We start from the raw sequence: 21,247 nt of genomic DNA on the forward strand, positions 1-21,247 counted from the left end.
AAGACTCTCTACTCTGTACCTTTTTTGTCATTCTGCTGGTGTTCCCCTGAATACAGCTGCAGGGTTCATGTGTTTTCATTCCTGCTCTGTACCTCTCTTCATATGGCTGCATGTTTGATTATTATTTGAAACAGATTTAGTTTTGTTTGTGTTTGACTTGTGTAAGCACAAGTTTCTCCAAAAGTTAGTTTTCTTAGGACTGTTTTGTCTCCATCAGGACCTAGAAGAGCTTTATCGAAATCCCTGGTAACTGCTGTAGACAGTGGCCTGGAAATCACATAGCCAGATGGAACATACAGCTGTCTGAGTTGCTGTTTTTGTAATGTCTCACCTTTTGTCTGGCCTCAAAGTTGCATAATATTTTCAACATCATTGCACAGTTCAGAGGAGCAGAGGGGAAGTAGATAACCACGATAATGCCTGCGCTTTCTCACACAACTTGATTTTCCAGGTTAGCCCACTCTGAGGGGTCATACGGTGGAGGAGCTTCGCAGTCTGTGAACAATCCAGAGTTTGTGGAGGACTTGTCACAAGTTCAGTTGCTGCAAAATGAGTCTTCTAATACAGCTGAAAGCAGCGAGCAGAGACTTGAAGAAGAGGTGAGCTGAAATAATATAGTTAACTCAAATGACTTACTGATTGAGAGAGCAAAGAATGGGCTCTCCCCCTCCCATCTGTCACTTTATTCATTCAAGTGTTTTCTAGTAGGATACCAGTTTTCATCCATCCACCATGTCCACGAGGCTGTTTTTCATCTCTTTACTTTCTATAGTGTGACAGGGTGCAGTTAGATGGCTACAGGAGAGTGATAGAAGGCAGATATATTAGCCTCAGATTAAGCAGGTCCCTTTTCCCTGAGTAAGGTAACAGGGGCGGTTCCAGAACAACCAGGGACTTGCTGGAACCAGTTGAGACAGGCAGGCTAATTAGGACACCTGGAGCCAAATAAGAAGCTGCTAGACTCCATTAAGACAGGCAGGCTAATCAGGGCACCTGGTTTAAAAGGGACCTCACTTCAGTCAGTGAGGGGTGCACAAGGAGCTGAGAGTGAAAGAGTGTGCTGCTGGAGGACTGAGGAGTACAAACACTATCTGGTATCAGGAGGAAGGTCCTGTGATGAGGATAAAGAAGGTGTTGGGAGGAGGCCATGGGGAAGTAGCCCAGGGAGTTGTAGCTGTCACACAGGTTTTACACACAACACTGTAGACAGCTGTGATCCACAGGGTCCTGGGCTGGAACCTGGAGTAGAGGGCGGGCCTGGGTTCCCCTCATCCCCTCAACTCCCTACTGGATACAGGAGGAATTGACCTGGACTGTGGGTCCCACCAGAGGGGAAGGTCCCTGGCCTGTCCCCCGATCCACTAGGTGGGTCAGCACAGACCGCATGGATTGTTCTCCTTCCTTTTCCCTATACTGGCCAGTGATGAGGTTAGCTGAGTGAACAGCAGGTTTGAGCCACTAGCAAAAGTGGCCAAACTGAGGTCTGCTGTGAATCTCTGAGGCGAGCAAATCCTCCAATAAGTGCAGGACCCACCAAGGCAGAGGAGGAACTTTGTCACAATAGCTATTTCTCCTCTGTTGTGCAACCACATTCCTGTAGTCAGGAAAACATAGTAGGCTGACCCTCCAAGAGTGACATCTGTGACACTCCCTAGTTTAGCAAATAGAGATTTCATTTCAGTGGTTTGCATACCTTTCCTTTCATTTCTCTGGGGAAACAGTACAATCTAATGGTTTGAGTAGGAGACCGAGACTTAGACCTGAGTGCTATTCCCTGTTCTTTCCCTGATTTACTTTGTGACCTTGAACAAGTCACAACCTCTCTGTGCTTCCATTTCCGTATCTGTAAAATGGGGATAATCATACTTACTCACCTATAAATGTTTTGAGATACTCTAATGAAAGGTGTAAGTGTTGCTAATGCTTCTTAGGCTGGAGTTGTGTATCTTCTTTACTGATATTGACGATTTAGAATGTTTAAGAACTGAAGCAAATGTTTAATCTCAAAGTGCTTTTACACAGGCAGATGCTGTGTCCATTCTTAAGCTATATTCAGTTTTGATTACCTCATCTCAAAAGAACTACAACAGAAGCAGTGAAATGCCAAAGAAAGGCAATCAAAGTAATAAGAAGCCTTCCATTCCAGGAGAGATTAAAAGAATGGATAGATGATAGCACTATATAGCATAAGAAGATAGCATTGTCCAGAGATCATTAAAGAAACATGGAGTTCAGAAAACTCAAGCAAATCATTTAACTGTCCTGCTTCAGAGTTCCTCCACCTGTAAACTAGGGACAGTACTTGACTGCTTCTGTAAAGCTCTTCAAATTTCTGATGAAAGGAGTTTTAAAAGTTCAAAGCAATTTATAATGATATCTGTAGCAACAGTGAGCATAGGAGGGAAAGCCCAGTAGTACAAACTTGTTTACATTATTCCATGATACAAGAATACTGGGAAACATAACATCCTAATGCAAAAGATCAGAAGGGGAAATATTTGTTAATATACAGGTTGGTAGATAATATGTGAAACTTTCTACAATAAGATACTGGGGCAAACGGCTTTGTAAATTTCCAAAATTATTAGACACTTTGTTTAGAATAAGGATAACATCTGCAGTTATGACAAAGTGGGTACTGACCCACAAAAGCTCATGCTCCAGTACGTCTGTTAGTCTATAAGGTGCCACGGGACTCTTTGCTGCATCTGCAGTTACATTAGCTAGGATGACATTTCATGAGCATTTACTCCTTGTGCTTCATGGCATAAAATGATTATAGGCTATGGTCAGGAAGAAATATACCAGGGCATAATATAGCACAATTGTCCAACTACACTGGTTTTGTTTGTCCGTTAATTTCCCCACCCTCCTCCTTTTGAAGTAACTAGTATGTGTCCCTGCTGGAGGTAGGACAGTGAAGACGATAAGTTCATTACAGTGTGTGCTATGTTCCTAAATAAATGTTTCAGTGTCATTCAGTTGTACTATCTCAGTGTGATGATGCTGGTCTCAACTCACGGTCCTACAGCAGGAGAATCTTAGTGGGATAGTGAAGATATCTTATTGTCCCGTGGACCTGCAGTGATGTTATAAAGCAATTTCTGATAATGAGGCTCATTTGTCTGGCTTTGTTTAGAAGAAGGTCAGGATTAGACTGAAGTGAAGTTTGAACTTCACAGAAAAGATAAGTGAAGAAGCTTATATTGCAGCCACATGCTCCTTATGAAAATGTTTGAGACGTGAATATTTGTTCCTTCCAGGGGTAAAATTATTTATCAGATTTTTTTTCCCCCTTCAGTCTGAATTTTCTTCTGTTTCATTTTGCAGCAAAGAACTAAACGAGGAGGCTGGTCCAAAGGGAGAAAGAGGAAGAAACCCCTTAGGGACAGCAATGCCCCGAAATCCCCCCTCACAGGGTATGTGCGATTCATGAATGAGCGTAGGGAGCAGCTTCGAGCGAAGATGCCTGAAGTCCCTTTCCCAGAGATCACCAGGATGCTGGGCAATGAGTGGAGTAAGCTGCCTCCTGAGGAGAAACGGGTACCATTAACTTCCCTTTTCCTTGCTGGGGATATGATTATTGTTTAATGGGAACACTATTGCTTACCGAGGAAGTTGACATCAGTGTTTGACTACGAAAGTGTTTAGGGAGATGTTTTTAGATGGGGTGCAAAGGCCCTTAAGAGATAAAGGAAGGAACCCTCTTGGGACCAAAGTATCTCTCCCCAGTCATTGCTGGTGGAAAATTACATAGGCCCTATAACCATTGCAAGGGTATATGCAGGACACGCGTGAGTCTTTCAGAAGAGAAAGATAGGCAGACCAGAAGGGATGGGCTGCTTACAACTAGCTGGGGCAGAGCTGTTTTTTTGACAATATATTTGTCCATTTTCAAGGTCTTCTAGCCATATAAAGAAAGCATAGCTCTGTAAGCTGTGCTACGGAGAGTGTTGTGTTAATTTTAGTCTCTATAAAAATCTATCCAAGGAATGAGAATTTGTTTTCTTTCAACCAGAATATGGTGTCTCTCTCTTCATCAGTCTACCTGGACCTTCTGCACTGCACCTCATGTGTGAATTAAGGCGATGGCCAGCTTGGTCTGTTCCTTTACTTCCTTCCTCTGGAGCGGATACCAGCATCACTACTGAATTTGTACTATTTGTAGCTGATTTCTAGTTGGAGCGTATGGTGCTTCACTGTAGTTAAGATTGCATGAGAAGCTTTAAACTTTAATTTTGTAAAAATCTCATTACAATGACAAAAACATAGAATATAATACTATTTGAATTTTTCATGTTTTTTTGATGAAAAATGAATTGATACAAAAAGAATAAGAGCTCAGAAATCAATCCTTTGGGTGTTTTGTTTTGTTTTTTAAACAAAATGTCTCATTTTTTTTCTTTGTACTGTGGCAAATTGCTGGCACTATTTTGATGGGTCTCGCACTTTCTCTTCTTTGGAGAAGGTTCAGGGCACCATTTCTTGTCCCTGCAGTGGAATGTTAACTGCCCCACTAGTGTCCTAGAGGAGGGGAGTGGAGAGGGAGGGACCTGGGCGCGCTCTCTACTCCAGGTCCCAGCCCAGGGGCCCTGAGGATAGTGGTAAACCACTTGAACTGACACTTCCTTCCCCTGGGCTACTTCCCTCTCCTGCCCTTCAGCTTGTGGGGGGCTTCCTGCCCTCCCTCTGTACAAGCCAGATGCCCCTTTACCTAGGGTCTTGGACTTCGTAGCTCACTGCAGCACTTCTCCAAACTGTCCTCTGCTTCCCTTCAAACTGTTCTCTGCTCCAACTCCCACACTGTCTGATTGAAGCAGGGGTTTTTATCATGTGACTGGCTTCAGGTGCTCTAATTAATCTATAGCAAACATTCTTCCCCTTACAGGGAATTAGACTCCCTTCTAACCCTCTCCTGCTGCCCTCTGGCCATGTTGTATCACAGTACCCTTTTTGCAAGAAATCAAAACACTCTGTCCTTTGTCCACATTGTTGCTCCTCATGTGCAGATTCCTAGAATATCAGTTACACATTGATAGTGTTTGTCTGTAAAGCATTTGATAACATTTTAACCATAATAAAATGTGTCAAGGTCAACTTGCTGAATTTGATGACAAATCTGCTGCAGAATGATTGCCATCACTCACTCCTAGGGGCAAAAAAAAAAAAAAAAAAAGAAAGACAGATACTCCCTTAACAAATAACTCTATGGCCTAAGGAAGGCTGGGAAAGAGAAGACCAGGTGTTCAGATCCTTCCTCTTTTAACTGCTGTTTAAATTCCTGTGGAATTCACTGGACTACCCATATTATTGAGTCAGGTCCTGAATCCAAACCTAGAAGACAAGGAGGGTCTGCTGAACACTTCCCCCTGCCCCCTCCCTATCCCATTTTTAAAAAATAAGTTAGCAAGATTGCTTATGCAAGGACACTCCGGGCCTGGCACCCAGGTCTCTAACATGACAAACCCCAGTCTTATCCACTGCACCACACTGCCTTTCAGTGTGACTAAATTAGGTTTTGGGTCTTCTAGCTTTAACCACTATGAACCATACTCCTCTTCCAGAGTCAGGAATCAAATCCAGAATTCCTAATCATCAGTATTCTACTGCTGATTAGAGAGTACTTGTATAACCCATTGGGAAAGCATGTTTCAAGTTTCTCTCCATTGTCTGGTCTCCAATGGGACAAGCAATTACTCCTGTCAATCTAGGTATGGATCTTTCTCCCCATATCAGGGGAGCTGTGTATTAAGGTACACCAAAGCTGTATAAAAATAACTAGAAAACTGGCAAACAAAACTGCATTTAGTGGCAGGCAGGGTTGCAGCAGGACACATGCTATCCACCCAAAACCATAGAAGGATGGGTATAAGAAGTTTAAGGGGTAAGACTTGTGCATTCCTTTCCACCTTCAGATTGCCTACAACATTGTCAATAATTCACTCTAATGCTCCATAAGGCTTTCATTTCCATCTCCAACAGATACTCAGAAGTAATATGTACTCCGTGTCATCAAACTTGCAAAATCTTAATAGTGACCTCAACAGTGTTAAGGCAAAATAATGTTCCAAATGCATGGAATCTGTGATAGCCAGATGTACTGATCTGTTGATATAATGGATATAAATGCATATGACATCACCGTTAAGGTTTTGCCTGAGTAATATGAATAGGTTTGCATAATACTGCATGATATAAACTTGTATGGGGAAAAAGCCTTAAGCATATTTTACTGAAACATGATAGCAGGGAAGAGAGCCGTTTGGCAAAAGGGTCCCATTAATTCCCGTGTTGTGTTATGACTATTCTTTAAGTGGTTTGCAGTCCAGCAGTTTCCTTATATTGTTCAAGAGCTCCCTGCATTAAGCAGATGTATGAAAATGCTTCAAGATTATTTCTTAAAATATAGACTGAAATATCACTAAGGCTTAAACTGACAGACCCCTCTTGGTCCTATTCTTTCTGTAAGCTGTTCTCTCATAGTAGCTACATCTGTCTCCCCTATCAGATGAGAGGACAAGATGCAGCATGGTATTGGCCTTTCTTCTAGGGGTCTGAAGGTGAGAAAAGACAGTACTCTGCTCCAGGAAGACTGACACACCTTAGCAACAATCTGAGCCCTAAGGGTGATCCACAACCAGAGCTTTCTGTTTAACAGCACATAGTGCTGGCCATAAACATCCAGTTCATAAATATTTTCTGACTATGTGAAGGCAGCATTTGGCTGCATTGAGTAGCCTGGTAGCAAGTCACCTCAGCATCTAAGTAAACATTGCAGTCAGTCTAGTAGAGAAGTAAATTTAACGGGATGATGATTTGGATAAAATGTTACTATTCTGGAGTGCTTCTCTCTCTGTTTTTATCCTTTCTTGCCTTGGTTATCCTTTCTCAGGTTTCTATGTTCTGAATCTCTGAGGCATTCTCACTCATTTTTCTCCATTCCTTTCCTGTTTATCTAGGTAAGATGATCATGTGTGTGATTGTTTGGGTTTTTTCCTGAATACTCTGTTTTCTTGTTACAGCGCTACCTTGATGAAGCAGATAGAGATAAGGAACGGTACATGCGGGAACTGGAGCAATACCAGAAGACAGAGGCCTACAAAGTCTTTAGCAGGAAAGCACAAGACAGACAGAAAGGCAAATCACACCGACAAGGTATTAAACCATAACAAAAATTGTGCCTTCATGAAAACTCTGCCCACATTTGGAAGAGAGGATCACTAGGAGGGTGGTGAAGCACTGGAATAGGTTACCTAGGGAGCTGGTGGAATTTCCTTCCTTAGAGGTTTTTAAGGTCAGGCTTGACAGAGCCGTGGCTGGCATGATTTAATTGGGGATTGGTCCTGCTTTGAGCAGGGGGTTGGACTAGATGACCTCCTGGGGTCCCTTCCAACCCTGATATTGTATGATTCTATTCATACTGGGCTAGACAGACCATTGGTCTGGCCCAGCATGGCAATTCTGTTAGCCAGAGTAATAAACAGTAGACTGTTAGCTACAATACTAAAATATCCCAGGCATATAGTCAACTAGCAGGTATCAAACACTTTTTTATAAAACCTTTGACTGTTACGCTGCTTAGAACATACTCTTCTGTGTTTGCCTAGACCAGGGGTCGGCAACCTTTCAGAAGTGGTGTGCCAAGTCTTCATTTATTCACTCTAATTTAAGGTTTCATGTGCCGGTAATTCATTTTAATGGTTTTTAGAAGTTCTCTCTCTACAAGTCTATATATTATATAACTAAACTAGTGTTGTATTGTAAAATAAACAAAGCTTTCAAAATATTTAAGAAGCTTCATTTAAAATTAAAATAAAATGTTGATCTTATGCCGCTGGCCCGCTGCTGATCTGGGGTTCTGTTCACCTAGTCCGGCAGTGGGCTGAGTGGGTCCCGCGGCCGGGACCCCAGCTGGCAAGGGTCTGGCAGCCAGAGCCCCAGACCGGCAGCAGGCTGTGCGGGGCCAGCAGCAGGGATCCCAGACCGGCTGTGGGCTGAGCAGCTCAGCCCACTGCCGCTCAGGGGTTCCATCCGCCAGCTCCTGCCAGCTGGCATCTCGGCTGCTGGACCCGCTCAGCCCGCTGCCGGTCTAGGGTCCCGGCCCTGCCTACATACAGTGGGTACCTACCTTCTCCCTGGTTCTGGCCCATTCTTTTCCTCTCTTTGCACTGAGCTGAGGGAGGGAGTGGACTGAGCACAGGGCTGGGAGTGAAGGGTCTGGCCAGGAGCTAGAATAGGGAAGGGGGCTCAGGGTTGGGGCAGGAGGTTTGGGTGTGGGGGCACTTACCTGGTCAGCTCCCATTTGGTGTGAGGGGTGCAGGTGGGAATGTGAGTGGGTGTGCAGGAGCTCCCGTTTGGTGCTCAGGGTGGGGGTGGGGATGTTCAGGGTGCATGGGATATGGGGGGGTTGGGGATGTGGGGGTGCAAGAGTCAGGGCAGAGGGCTGGGGGCATGTGAGAGGGGTGCAGGTGTCAGGGTAGGGGGGCTGGGGATGTGTGGGGGTGCCAGAGTCAGGGCTGGGGTCATGGGAGGGGGTGAAGGAGTCAGAGGGCTGGGTGGTACAGGGCTCAGGATGGGTCTGGGGGATGTGTGGGGCTGCAGGGCTCAGGGCAGAGGGCTGTGTGTGGGGGGACAGGAGGGGTCAGGGCTCAGAGCAGAGGACTGGGTGACTGCCCCCCTCCCAGAACCCCCAACTTCCCCCCCCCCGCTCCTTGTCCCAACTACCCCCTCCTGGGACCCCACCCCCTAGCTAAGCCTCCCTGCCCCTTGTCCCCTGACTGCCCCTCTAGGACCCTATCCCCTACCTGTCCCCTGACTGCCCCAACCCTTATCCACACCCCCGCACCCAGACAGAACCCCCTGGACTCCCATGCCCCATCCAACTGCTCCCCGCCCCCTGATAGGACCCCCAGAACTCTGGACCCATACAACCCCGCCCCCCGTTCCCTGCCTGCCCCAACCCCTCTCCACACCCTTACCTCCTGACAGCACCCCCCAGAACTCCCGACTCACCCAACCCCCTACAGCTCCTTGTCCCATGACCACCTCCTCCAGAGACTCCCCCACCCTAACTGCCCCCCAGGACCCTCCTTGCTCCCTGACCCCTATCCACCCCTCAGCCCCTAACAGACACCAGGACTCCCATGCCCCATCCACCCCCCCCCGCTCCCTAACTGTCCCCTCCAGAGACCCTCGCCCCTAACCAACCCCCGGATCCCACCCCCCATCCAACCCACCCTGCTCCCTGTCCCCTGACTGCCCCCAACCCTTATCCAACCCCTCCCCGCCGCGGACCTCTTACCATGAGGCTCCCCGCTGATCTGGAGTTTTGTCGCTACCGTGCACGCGCAGCCCCGCCCCGCCCCGCACCTCAGAGCACTGCACGCGTGGCAGCAGGGCTCTGAATGAGCGGGGAGCGATCTTCTCTCCCCACGGAGCCAAACACTGCCCCGCGGGAAGGCGCAGCCCTAGCCCCCAGAGCGCTGTGCACGTGGCGACAGGGCTCCGGGGAAAGCGGGGGAAGGGGCCGACGGCTTGCTGTGCGCGGCCGGCGCTCCGGCCAGGGAGCGCGGACCCTGCAGCTTGCCACATCGGCAGGATTTTTAATGGCACACTGGAGTCCTGGCAGGCTCCAGCATGCCATTAAAAATCGACTCGCATGCCATCTCTTGCCCTCCCCTGGCCTAGACCAGTATGCATGTGTGTATGCAGAGTGATTAGGTTTATGTACACACTACTGTGCCTTGTGACAGGTGCATTATTAAAACCTAAGGTAGATAGAGATACTGTGTGCTAAAGCCCTTATAGTATAACTAGACAGATTGTGTAGCTATGCTTTTGGGTTATACAGCTAACTTTCTCCTTTCATTCCAAGATCATCTTATCTTTTTGTTTGTTTCAGATGGAACGCGACAGACTGCCCACGACCATGAGGTAAATACCTTGCTTTCTTCTACACAGCAGGGGGCAAAACCACAGCTGGTGAAAATTTTCTTTGAAGTCAATGGAGTTATGACAGTTTACACCAGCTTAGGTTCTGCGAATTTCAGTACAGTTTTTTTGAGGTCGCGTGCTTAGATGATCCCCATGGCCAAAGAATCAAAAGTGAATAGCAACTGAGTAATTTATGCCCTGTTTTTGGTGCTTTCTGCTAAATCAGAAGCTAGTCCATGCAGATATAAGTTATCTGAAACAAAATGGAAATGGAGTTTAGGATTTGTTTTTAAAAGGGCTGAGGCCCAGCCTCTCCTTTTGTAGGAGTAATTTGCACCTGTGATTTGGAACCTCAGAACAAATTCTGAGTATTCCTCAGAATAATTTTTTTTTTTGTACTTGAGGTGTGCATGTAATTCAACTTCAGGTGCAAAATTGCAGGTGAAAATTTTGGCAGCAGAAATGCCTATAAATGCAAAACTGTTCTTTTGAAAATTTGGCATGTAATGTCTAGGACATCCATATGGCCAGTTTGAGACATAGATTGATCATGCACAAATAAGTCACACCTCTAGGTTATTGTTCCAGTACACCAACCACCATGTGGTCTCTTCCAGAGTAAGGGAGAGGAATGACCAAGTTGTTGGGAGACCTGTTGTAACACCTCTTAGCATACCGAATAAGTGAATAGTAATGAAAAAAACTGCCTTGCTGTAACAAGACTCTAGATTTCCTGATGTAAAACAGACACTAAACCTTCTGGATCCTGATTGACAACAAAGTTATCCCTCTTTCTGAAGCGCTGTAATCGTCAATCTTTTAATAGAACCAAACACAACAAGGGCCATTTTACATAGGGTCCCAGGCCAGGTGCTTCCTTCACAGTCATCAAACCAAGCAAATAGGAAAAAAACAAGCAGATGAATCATCCCCTTTTTCTATATGGGCAAGAGACTTTCCTGCCAATACTCTTCCTCTGTGAGCTCCCAGCCAGCCTCCTTTTCAGGGAAAGTCATCAATTTCTGTACCCCTTGGTGGGTTTATTGGAAGGATGACTGTGATGGTCACTTGCCAAGCCACTGCAACTTTTTAATTTCTGCTGCTCCTGTCTACTTTAAGAGTATACATTTCATTTCCAGGGAGCAGCTTTGGTTGGATGCTTTCAGCTCAGATGCGTTCTCCCAGTGACCCCAGAGCCAAGTATTCCCTATCAGACAAACCTTTAGAAATAGATGGACTCTTAAGATGTCTAATATGAAGTGCCTAAATCTGCATGCCACGTGGGAGTTGACTTTTTATTAGTAATCCCCACAAAACACTGTAACCTTGTCCCAGTCAGTAATATAGTACTTGTATGAAACTTAGATTACATAAATATTCTGTTTAACAGCAGTGTTCATGTGACAAGTCACTTCAAAAATTCAAACAGGCTTAATTCTTATCCTTCAATTTATGTAATATGATTACTGAAAGATCATCATTATCTAAATGCACTCGTGGAGGAGAGTTGCCCTCCTGCACATCCCTGTGGCGTTCTTATGCTCCATCTGAGCAGGGACTCCACTGGGTAGGCACCCTGTTCTGAAAGCCTCCTCTCCTCTACCCTTCAGGATTTTCTAACTTTTCATATTTGCAAAACTCTGTACACAAGTTACCTAATAAATCCTCACAACACCTCTCTCAGGGTAGGTCTGCACTTACTGTGGTGTGCAGAGTACAGACACTGCATGCCTAGCTTTCACTAGTATAAATAGCAATGTAGACAGTGAGGCACTGCTTAGGCTAATAGATTACAGACCTACCAGAACCTTAGGGGTACACCCTACACGCAAGCAGTGCTTCCCACATCTACACTGCTATTTTTAGCAGTGTAGTATTCCTCTGCCTCTCCACTGCCAGAGCCTTCCACTGCAACATGTAGCTATATATACAGCCTGCCTTTCTCTGCAGCGTGTAGCTATGCATACCCTACATGCCACTGCAAGTGTACACAAGGCCTAATGTAGATAAGTAGTGTAATTCCCATTTACAAAGGAGGAAGCTGGCACAGAAAAGCTAAGTGACTTGTCCAAGATTGCACAGCAAGTCACCATTAGATTTAAGATCTCAGGAGCTCCTGGATCCTTGTCCTATTCTCCTTCCTCTAATCACCATTGCTTACTGTTGTGGTAGTTCTATGACCATCAGAGAGGATCTGCTAAATTATGTCTTGCAAAAATTTGGGAGCACTTCTGGGTCAAGGAAGCTTTTCCTCAGTGGTAATAGTTTAGCTACCATAGACAATGTTGATATCACTTTAGCATTTAAACACAGTGCATGTGCATAGCAGTGACCTTCAAACTGTATAGCAAAGGACAAAAAGATGAAGTAAATTTAAATTAATCACAATAAAGTATATAGATTACTCTTCACATAAATCCCATATTCATGAATTTTTATGTGGAATATTATACATGATGAACAGTGACTGCTGTGAACATTATTCTTGGTTTAAAATAACTTGAGATTTTGTGTTTATATTCTCAATATTTCACACTAATCAAAAGTGACCTTACTAACCTCAAATGTAAAAAGACTTTCTGCAGTGGTGTTATTTTCCCTTCCCTTATCACATTGCACTGTTTGTATGGCCTGTCATGACACTCTTATGTTCTTCTGTTTTCTTCTGCCCACAAGTACCTCTCTTCTCGCTATGTTCTCTCTGTATTCTTCTCTTTCCCTGGTCTTCTGCTCCACCTTTTCTGAAATTGATGGAACCAGAATAGCTCCAGCTTCATGCAGCTGATTAGAAAAACATGCCTCCTTACTGGCAAGGCTTCCGTGAAGTGACCAATCCACTCAAAGGAGGGCCTGCTTGATGATGTCTGTAAGGTAGAGTACAGTGCAGGGCAAATGGCCTGACAGAGTAGTGGAGCACAGCAAAAATTGTCTACCCAATAGGGAGTATTCATTATAATACAGAGCACTTGAGAGGTACGCATATGACTATAGCAGGGATGATATTCAAAAAGACCTCTCTTCTTCCTTCTTCTCTCCTTCCCCATACACCCTCAATCTTCTATCCCTACTAAGAATTTTAAGTCCAGCATGTGTCAGAAGTCCCTAATGCCAACCCTAGTGTAACAGCCCAATGAATAATTTTCCAGAGAGACATTCTGGAAATGTCTCCATCTCATTTAAAGACAAAGATAGAATCAATAAATTTTTTGTTTCTCTTTTAATTTATGAGAAATGAGAAAACGACACGCAGCCTGAACAAATTAAGCCTTTTCAATGAAGGAGTAATCAAATCCTTATGATTTTAATCCCCTGAGCAAGCCTCAGAGTGGCTTAAGTGTATCCGAGCCCCCAAGAAGATCCTTTATGTGCTGGGTAATGTACTTGGTAATGGAAGAGTGCTGATGGGTTTTCATTACCAGTCTTCCGTTAGGTAGAATTTCTCTGTTGCCTTTCAGAGACTGAGCAATTTCACCTAATTGCTTTAATATTTTTTATTTTGTACCTGAAGAATCTCTACCCTGGGGCACCATATATAATGTCTGTAATACCCTCTCCTCTGCCCTTCAGTCTATAGGGGCCATTACTGGTCCATGCCAATGCCTCCAGCACACAGCTAGTAGCATCAGGCATGAATTGCCTAAGCTGGTAGAGCAAAAAGCACGTGGAGGGCAAACTGCATAATTGCGAGTGTTCCTTGGAGCGTGTTATTGCTGAGACTCCAGAGTTCTAGATGAAATTAATTTGTGGTTGTCTAGAGGGCGTTAAGATCAGATGAGTATATTGCCAGGCTTGTTGCTCTTTATGACTCCTCATTTTCTGAATACACATCCTGAGATTTTTTTTTGTCTGCAGTAGTCTGCACCAGAATTTGGGTAGATAATAGGTGTGATAAAGAAAGCCATTGTGACATTTTTGCATCTCTTCAGCTCCTCAGAAAATCAGAACTGTTTTTTTTTTTCTTTTGCTCTCAGTCTTGAGTACAAGCCCACTTGGTGTGTAGCATGTCAGCTTTGTGCTCTCTTGTTGAATGTTGGTCTTCCCAGCTGTAATTTTACCATGTTATGAAACTCAGCTTTACTTTTTAAAAAAAGAAAGTAAAAACTAAATAAACCAACTCTGACAGTTTACTCAGGTAAACACTTGGAAGGTTTTTGAAGTTCCATCTAGCCAGGTCTATCTTGGCTGACTGCCAAATGTCACTTGCTTCACCCCAGTCTAGCTCCTTTATGAGCCAGACACCAATATGAAACACTAAGCTTAGCTGCCAGAATTCCCTGATAGGCTGTTAACCACTTAGCTTTTCTGCTGGGTACCAAATCATGTTTGACATTTCATTTAAATCCCAAGGTGTTCAAATATAAAAGACCATAGTGGTGGCAGAAGCAGGAGAGAGACATTTTATCTCAGGCTTTAAATATAGTTTTGAAGGAATGATTTCTTGGTGCATTTTACCAGCCAAGATGTTTTAGAGGTTTGAGAACCTTCTGCTTTCAGTAGCAATTTCTCTAAGGCTTATCTTTGTTCCTATATTAAGCAGCAGTTTGATTATAGTTACCCCAATTATCAAACAAGAAAGCTCTGTTGTGTCTTTGACATCATAAGTATATACTTTGAAAACAAACATTTATTCTTATTACTTTTGACTTGTAGAAATTATGACTGAGGCATCACTAAAAATATGGACTTTAAACTACTTTTTAGAAATCGCTAAAGAAAAAACTGCCTTCATAATAACTCATCAGGGTTACATTTTTTCTGTCTGTCTTGGCCTTTTTCTGTAATAATAATAATAATAATAATAATAAAAATCTTCCAATTATAGTGTATCTTTTATCTTTGATTTTAAAATGGTTTGCATACTTAATAAACACATAAACCATAAATTGGGATCGCTTCATTTACCACTGAAATGTAGTCATCTCTTGGGTAGGCTGTAACAGCTGTTTAACTGTACAGAACACCACCGCTACACCACATTTCCAGAAAGATAGTGAAGACTACCTTCTGCAAAAAAAACTGCAAGGGAATTTTAGAACGTAATTATCTGTGTTTAATTTCACCAGGGTACCAGGTGTTGAAATCACTACACTTGTGAAAACTACTAAATGTTTGATCCCAGGTGGTCATGTTCCTTGTTTAAATTCTAATTTTGAAAGATGACAGTCTCATTTGTTGTGTTATACAACATCGCACACTAGAGCTGAGTGAGTAATGGATTTTTTTTGTTTCGTTGGCAATTCCAAAAAAATTGTTTTGGGTTGAACCAAACCCCAAATTTGTTGAAATATTTGATGAATCAAAAAATCAAAAATTTCAAGTGGGATCAAAATGAAACGTGTTTGTTTTGACCTGAAGAGGAGAAGGAGAAAGCAGCCTCCCTATAACCTGTAGCTCAGTGGGCAGGGCACCTATCTGGGATGTGGTTAGGGAATTCACAAGTGATATGAGAGGACTGTGGGTTCAATTCCCCTATCTGCCTGATGTGGGGAAGGGATTTGAACTGTTCATTGTTATTATGAATGACTGTGAATCGCCACTGTGTATGACAATGAATAGTCATTGGGACAGGGACAGAAAGCGAGAATAACTCTACAGCAGGGGTCGGCAACCTTTCAGAAGTGGTGTGCCAGATTCACTACTTAGAAAAGCATCTTTTGCCACTGCCACCTCCTCTCTCTTTTCCTGTTTTGTGATTCTCGTTTTCCTCTGCTTTTGTCACAGTGCTGGTAATTGAAATGAAAAATTTTGGGTTGCTTCAAAATCAAACGTTTCATTTTGACATTTCTGAACCTTTCATTTTCCCCTAGGTGTCTGGCTGTTGAGTCTTGCACACATGTTCAGGGTTTAACTGATCACCATATTTGGGGTTGGGAAGGAATTTTCCTCCAAGGCAGATTGGCAGAAGCCCTGGAGGTTTTTCACCTTCCTCTGCAGCGTGGGGCACGGGTCACTTGCTGTAGGATTCTCTGCACCTTGAGATGTTTAAACCATGATTTGAGGACTTCAATAACTCAGACCTAGGTTGAAGGTTTGTTACAGGAGTGGATGGGAGATTCTGTGGCCTGCGTTGTGCAGGAGGTCAGACTAGATGATCATAATGGTCCCTTCTGATCTTAAAGTCTATGAGTTCATTTGAAACTATTTGGTGAACTTGACACAGATTCACAAAGTGTTTTGTGTCAACTGAAACTGCATTTTTTGGTGAATAAACTGTTCACCAAAAAATTTGCCTAGCTCTACCACACACATCATCAGCACTTAATAAATAATAATGACACCTTGATCTATACAGTCCCTGCTGGACCCCAGTTGAGGAATTGGTTCAGAACTATTCAGTATTATAGTTTCTGTTCTCTTTTCACTTCCCTCCACATCCCACTAGAAAAACACCTAATCTGGGGATATAATAACTAGAAGTTTGAAATCTGTATGAACACTAACTAGTCTGTTGCCACATAGTTTATATACTCATACCCAATCTCCCAAGGCACAGGCATGTCTTTACTACACACAATTAAGTAATAAGTGAGGATGCAGTTACATACCATCATTCTGTCTAGCAGAAAAAGCAGCCCTTGGACCACAAAAGATGACCTTCAGCAAATGTTGCAAATAGTATTCAGCATAGCGTTGTCTCCCACTTTCCTTCTCTGCTCACAGACTTAGGATTTCTTGATGCTCCTATTTTGTGCACAGGTAGGACAGTAAAACTTACTGGAGTCCTAATATTGAAACTGTCAGTAGACAGCACTTCAGAGGTCAAGATTTTGTATGTTTTGTTTTGCTGCTCACCTGCCAACAGCGTGCTGTTAAGAGAGTTAGGGGCAACATCCAACATACATACTTATAACCCCCAATGTACACCTGATTGACAACATTGTGCATTTGAGGTGGTGGGATGTGAATTATCCCCCAGGTCATGGTTCCTGCAGCAGTCCTGATGGCTCCTGTGCCCATAATCTGGGAGAAAACAATCAATGCCCTATACAGTTGTGGATTTACGAACCTTGCCCTTACCGAGCTTGGCTTTGCAGCATGCAAAGGGTAGAAACCTGAATGACTGAAGTCATTCCCACAGTGATGGAGATCTGCATGAGTTCCACTGTAATCTGGAACCCAGAAGAGTGCAAGGGAGCAGACGTTTGTTTTTTAAAAAGCACACACAAACACCCTTCCCTTTTCCTCTATCTCTTCCCCCAGAAAATGAAAAATAAACCACCTCATCCTTGCTAGTCATAAGCAATTTGACAATTTGCACAAATTCTATACCATTGTGTCTGTCTATTTTCATCCATGATGAAAAACTGTCTGAAAAATAGTCTGCTTGGCAAAGATATGGCTCATTTAAAGTATTGTGTAGCTCCTGTCTTTATTTCTGAGGCAGAATATGTCATCTCTGCACCTTCTGCAATCCCTAACAGACAGAAACAAGAAACTGTGAGACCCACTGCAAGGTTCTCCCTTTTCTTTTCTTAGCTCTTTTCCCTGTTCTCTCACTGGATATCTTGGCATTGATGGTCAAATACAGACCTGTGAAACTTACTATAACTATCATCTACTTTATCTGCCATCTTGTCTTACTGGAGAGACTTGTTCTGAAGTATGGTAATTTGGAGAGGTGGATGAATTCATGAGAATAGCTATGAAAGTACTGAAGTCTTGCGTAATGTGCAGTTTCATTAAGGTAAAAAAGTTAGGTGGCAGGTTATATGAAATATCTGAACCATTGAGATCTACATGTGTTAAACGCTCACTTCCCTTGTACCTCTCAGATGCCTTGTGGCTTTCTAGGAATAGGAGTCCCTGTCATCTCCAGTTCAGTGCTTGATTTGCCCAATAGCTTCTTCAGAGAAAGGGGCTTGCTGGAATCATCTTCATCCTTCTTCTCATTTTCTTGATAGATCTGTCACTTCTTTTATTAACAGTTGAGAATTAGCAGTATTTAACTGTGTGTCACTTTCTATCTGCAGAAAGAAGCAGACACGAAGGAGAGGTCTGTTTTTGATATCCCAATCTTCACAGAAGAGTTCCTGAATCACAGCAAAGGTGAATTAAACTCGTGCAGTGTTTTCGCCAGCCCTGCCACAGAAAGTGCTTTACACAAAGAGTGAAGTCAGATGGCTCAGTGCGTTAGTAAGGTTACAGTATCTCTTAGGAGTATAATGGATGAGCAGATAGGTACTCCGGGCCTACCCTCTTCCTACAAGATTCTCTGTGGAGAATGGTGCTGGTGTACAAGCTGTAGGCGAACTCATATAGATGCTATTTTCCCAGTCTTTCCAACTGCAGTTGCTCTGTTAGAATGAGGAAATATTTGAAATAGTTGAGCAGATAATGTGCACTAGTTAGCAGAAGTTAGACAAGAGAAAGTCTCTTTGGGCCAATTAGTCCATGACCCCAGCCAATATTGTTCTACAATATGTTCTCCGTTGTTGTAGGGTTTGATTTCATATTCATAGATTCATATGTCTCAAGTGATGGGGTTTCTGCCAATTCCCTTGGGAGATTATTCCGTACTCTAAAAAATTTCAACTTCAGGCACCTAAAATGTACACCCTGCTAATACTTGTAGTCAGTTGCTTGTCTCTAGCCCCCTTGCCACTGTATTGCTGATCTATAGTGTGCTGAAAGTATTCATAGTAGTTCTTTCAATCTTCCTTCCTCAATCAATCCCTCTAGTCATTTTTGTTCCTCTGCTCTGAACTCACTCTAATTTGTCAGTATCTCTGGTATTAAATTGAATTCAGAATTAACTTCAGAATTCTAGGCATTATCAATTTGCTGTTCTGTGATGTGATGCTTCTTCATATGTAGCCCAAAATAGTACTGTTCTTTTAATCATCCTCAGTTGAGTGGCGATCCCTGAACATTCTGCTTCACCACCACAGGACTACTTTCTACAGTTATTTCATACCTTTTCGGGGTGTGTTCACAGCACGGGAAGCAGAGCTGCGCCAGCTGCGTAAATCCAACATGGAGTTTGAGGAGAGGAACGCTGCCCTGCAGAAGCACGTGGAGAGTATGCGCACTGCTGTGGAGAAGTTGGAGGTGGATGTGATCCAGGAGCGCAGCCGGAACACAGTGCTGCAGCAGCATCTAGAGACCTTACGGCAAGCACTCACCAGCAGCTTTGCCGGAGTCCCACTACCAGGTAATCCCCATTTCTTTGTGGGGCTTCTCTACCACTGCTTAAGTCCAACTTCTATTAGTTGTATGTCACTAGTTCCTGTGAATTTACTTTCCGTAGCCTGGTTTACTAATTCTAGGCTGCAGGTCTGTTTTTAAAGCTTTCCTGTGCTGCAAGTTGGAGCTTGACAATGGATGCAGGATGAGGGCTAGAGTTAAAGGTACTGTTTCCCAGTTTTGTAACTTTTTAATACAATTGCTCTCTGTATTGGGGGTTTTCTCTTCTCTTTTTTGTGGGGAGGGCTTTTAGTCCCAGAGGGTGTTTTACAGGTGCAGACAAAGGGAACAATACTGCTGTGTACCCTTGCCATATGATCCTTTTGGCCCTGATTCTCACAGTTATTTTGGCTCCTAAATTCCACTGAAATCAATGGAAGTTAGGCACCTAAATACCTTTGAGGATCTGGGCTTTTGTGCTAAAGATTTATGCTTTATTTCAGTTACATTTATTTTGGGTCTAACTGTGTGCAATATGTTTTCGCCTTGACGCAAACCCTCCTTAGAATGATAATGTTTGATACTGCTGTAGTTATCTAAATATTCTGTGGGGTTTTTTTTCTTGCACTATATTTACTGTAGGCAGTGGGGAGACACCCACAATGGACACCATTGACTCGTACATGAACAGACTGCACGGTATTATTCTGGCTAATCCACAGGAGAATGAGAATCTCATAGCCACAGTCCGAGAGGTTGTAAACCGGCTTGATCGCTAGTGACTTGGGTAAGCACCCCCTTGCTCAGACTGATTTGCTTATCAGCACCTACACCACATCCACTGCATCAAGCCTGGAAATAAATGAGGGGAAATTTTCAAAGGCACAGAGACCAGTGAGATGCTCAACCATTTTCAGTGGAAGTTGGGTGTTCTTACTCCCATTTATGGCTTTGAAAATCTCCTTTCTGATTTCTAAGGGAGACTTAAGTGCTTGGTATGTCGCAGGATTGTTCAACATCTTGGTTGATGTATCAGATGAATAATAAGACTGCCAAAGTCTGGAGTAGAACAGAGAAGGAGGAACATTCCTTTGCATGCATGACGTACTGACAAGAAGATTTCTCTGTTGAGCATGATGAATCTGAAGAATTCTGCAGTGAGTGTTTCCTAGTTTGGGTAGTCATTGAGAAATCCTGTTATCACCAAAGGGCTGTTCACCAGCTAATCCCAATTCCTAAAGTTAAAACAGCTTCCCGTTTTGCTGTGGACACTTAGCAAGTCTATAGCACACAGAAATTGTCAAATTGGTTATGTGTTGTGTTCTTTTGGACCTGCAGGTATACAGATAAATTAAGCAAGATATAACTGGCTCAGGCCACACATAGCATTTGCTGAGGTTTAATGATCCGATACATCTTTATGATATGCTTATAGTATTTCAGAGATCATGATTCTGCAAATTTTGCTTTGCTGCTTACCATCTAGAAAAGCCTTAATAAAAGACTTGATGAATAGCAAGCAAACAAAACAACCCAACTTTTGCACTTTAAGACACCTCCCCATGTTGTATACATATTAGCGTACTTTGTGGGGCAACAACAGGATTATAATGTTGCAATTTTGATCTGAATATCCTGGGCTTGAATCTTTTACCTGCTCTTGTTGCTGTAAGCACACTGGCCTGGATTTTTTTGGAATATATACCATACATTCCAGCGTATTCTGCACTATAAATGGCATGCATAAATACAGCTAAAATTCTGTGTTATGTAAAATTAATGTGTTATGAGATGGGGTCCATCTGCAAATATAAAGGCAGGAGTCTTCATCCTTCCTGGTCATGACCTTTTGTGATATTGCACAGTGCAATTAATTATATGTTCCACATTACAGAGTGGCTTAAGCTAAAAGATCATTGTCCTTCCAGTGGGTAGCCAGATGGAACGGACTGTAGTTCTAAGAGATGACTGAGCTCCCAGCAGAATAAAGAAGTGGCATTACTGCTGCTATTTATGAAAGGGAACAGCTTGTGGATCTAGGTCTGGGATTTTCAGTTGCTCATCTGCCTTCTAATTTTCACACAGTGTTTTCAATTAGCATTCTTGTTGGCTCAACAAAAAAAGGAGAATTGGGGATTGGAGGGGGATGGGAGAACTTGAGACAAAACGGAATAACTGGCAAAGTGGTCTC

General features: G+C 43.3%; 1 protein-coding gene across 3 annotated transcripts in view; it reads left to right on the forward strand.

The window, feature by feature from the left end:
• The window catches only part of HMG20A (high mobility group 20A), an 83,503-nt gene that overhangs the window by 55,340 nt on the left and 6,916 nt on the right, over positions 1-21,247 (forward strand). For all 3 annotated transcript variants that reach the window (XM_030577237.1, XM_030577238.1, XM_030577236.1), the window contains exons 4-10: positions 452-599; positions 3,331-3,543; positions 7,023-7,155; positions 9,902-9,933; positions 17,904-17,979; positions 18,869-19,084; positions 19,699-19,843. In XM_030577237.1, the coding sequence (XP_030433097.1) occupies positions 452-599; positions 3,331-3,543; positions 7,023-7,155; positions 9,902-9,933; positions 17,904-17,979; positions 18,869-19,084; positions 19,699-19,835 (955 nt within the window). In that variant the 3' untranslated portion in view covers positions 19,836-19,843. The remainder of the gene's footprint in view (positions 1-451; positions 600-3,330; positions 3,544-7,022; positions 7,156-9,901; positions 9,934-17,903; positions 17,980-18,868; positions 19,085-19,698; positions 19,844-21,247) is intronic.

The sequence above is a fragment of the Gopherus evgoodei genome, chromosome 10, assembly GCF_007399415.2.
Source record: "Gopherus evgoodei ecotype Sinaloan lineage chromosome 10, rGopEvg1_v1.p, whole genome shotgun sequence".
Classification (NCBI taxonomy): Eukaryota; Metazoa; Chordata; order Testudines; family Testudinidae; genus Gopherus; species Gopherus evgoodei.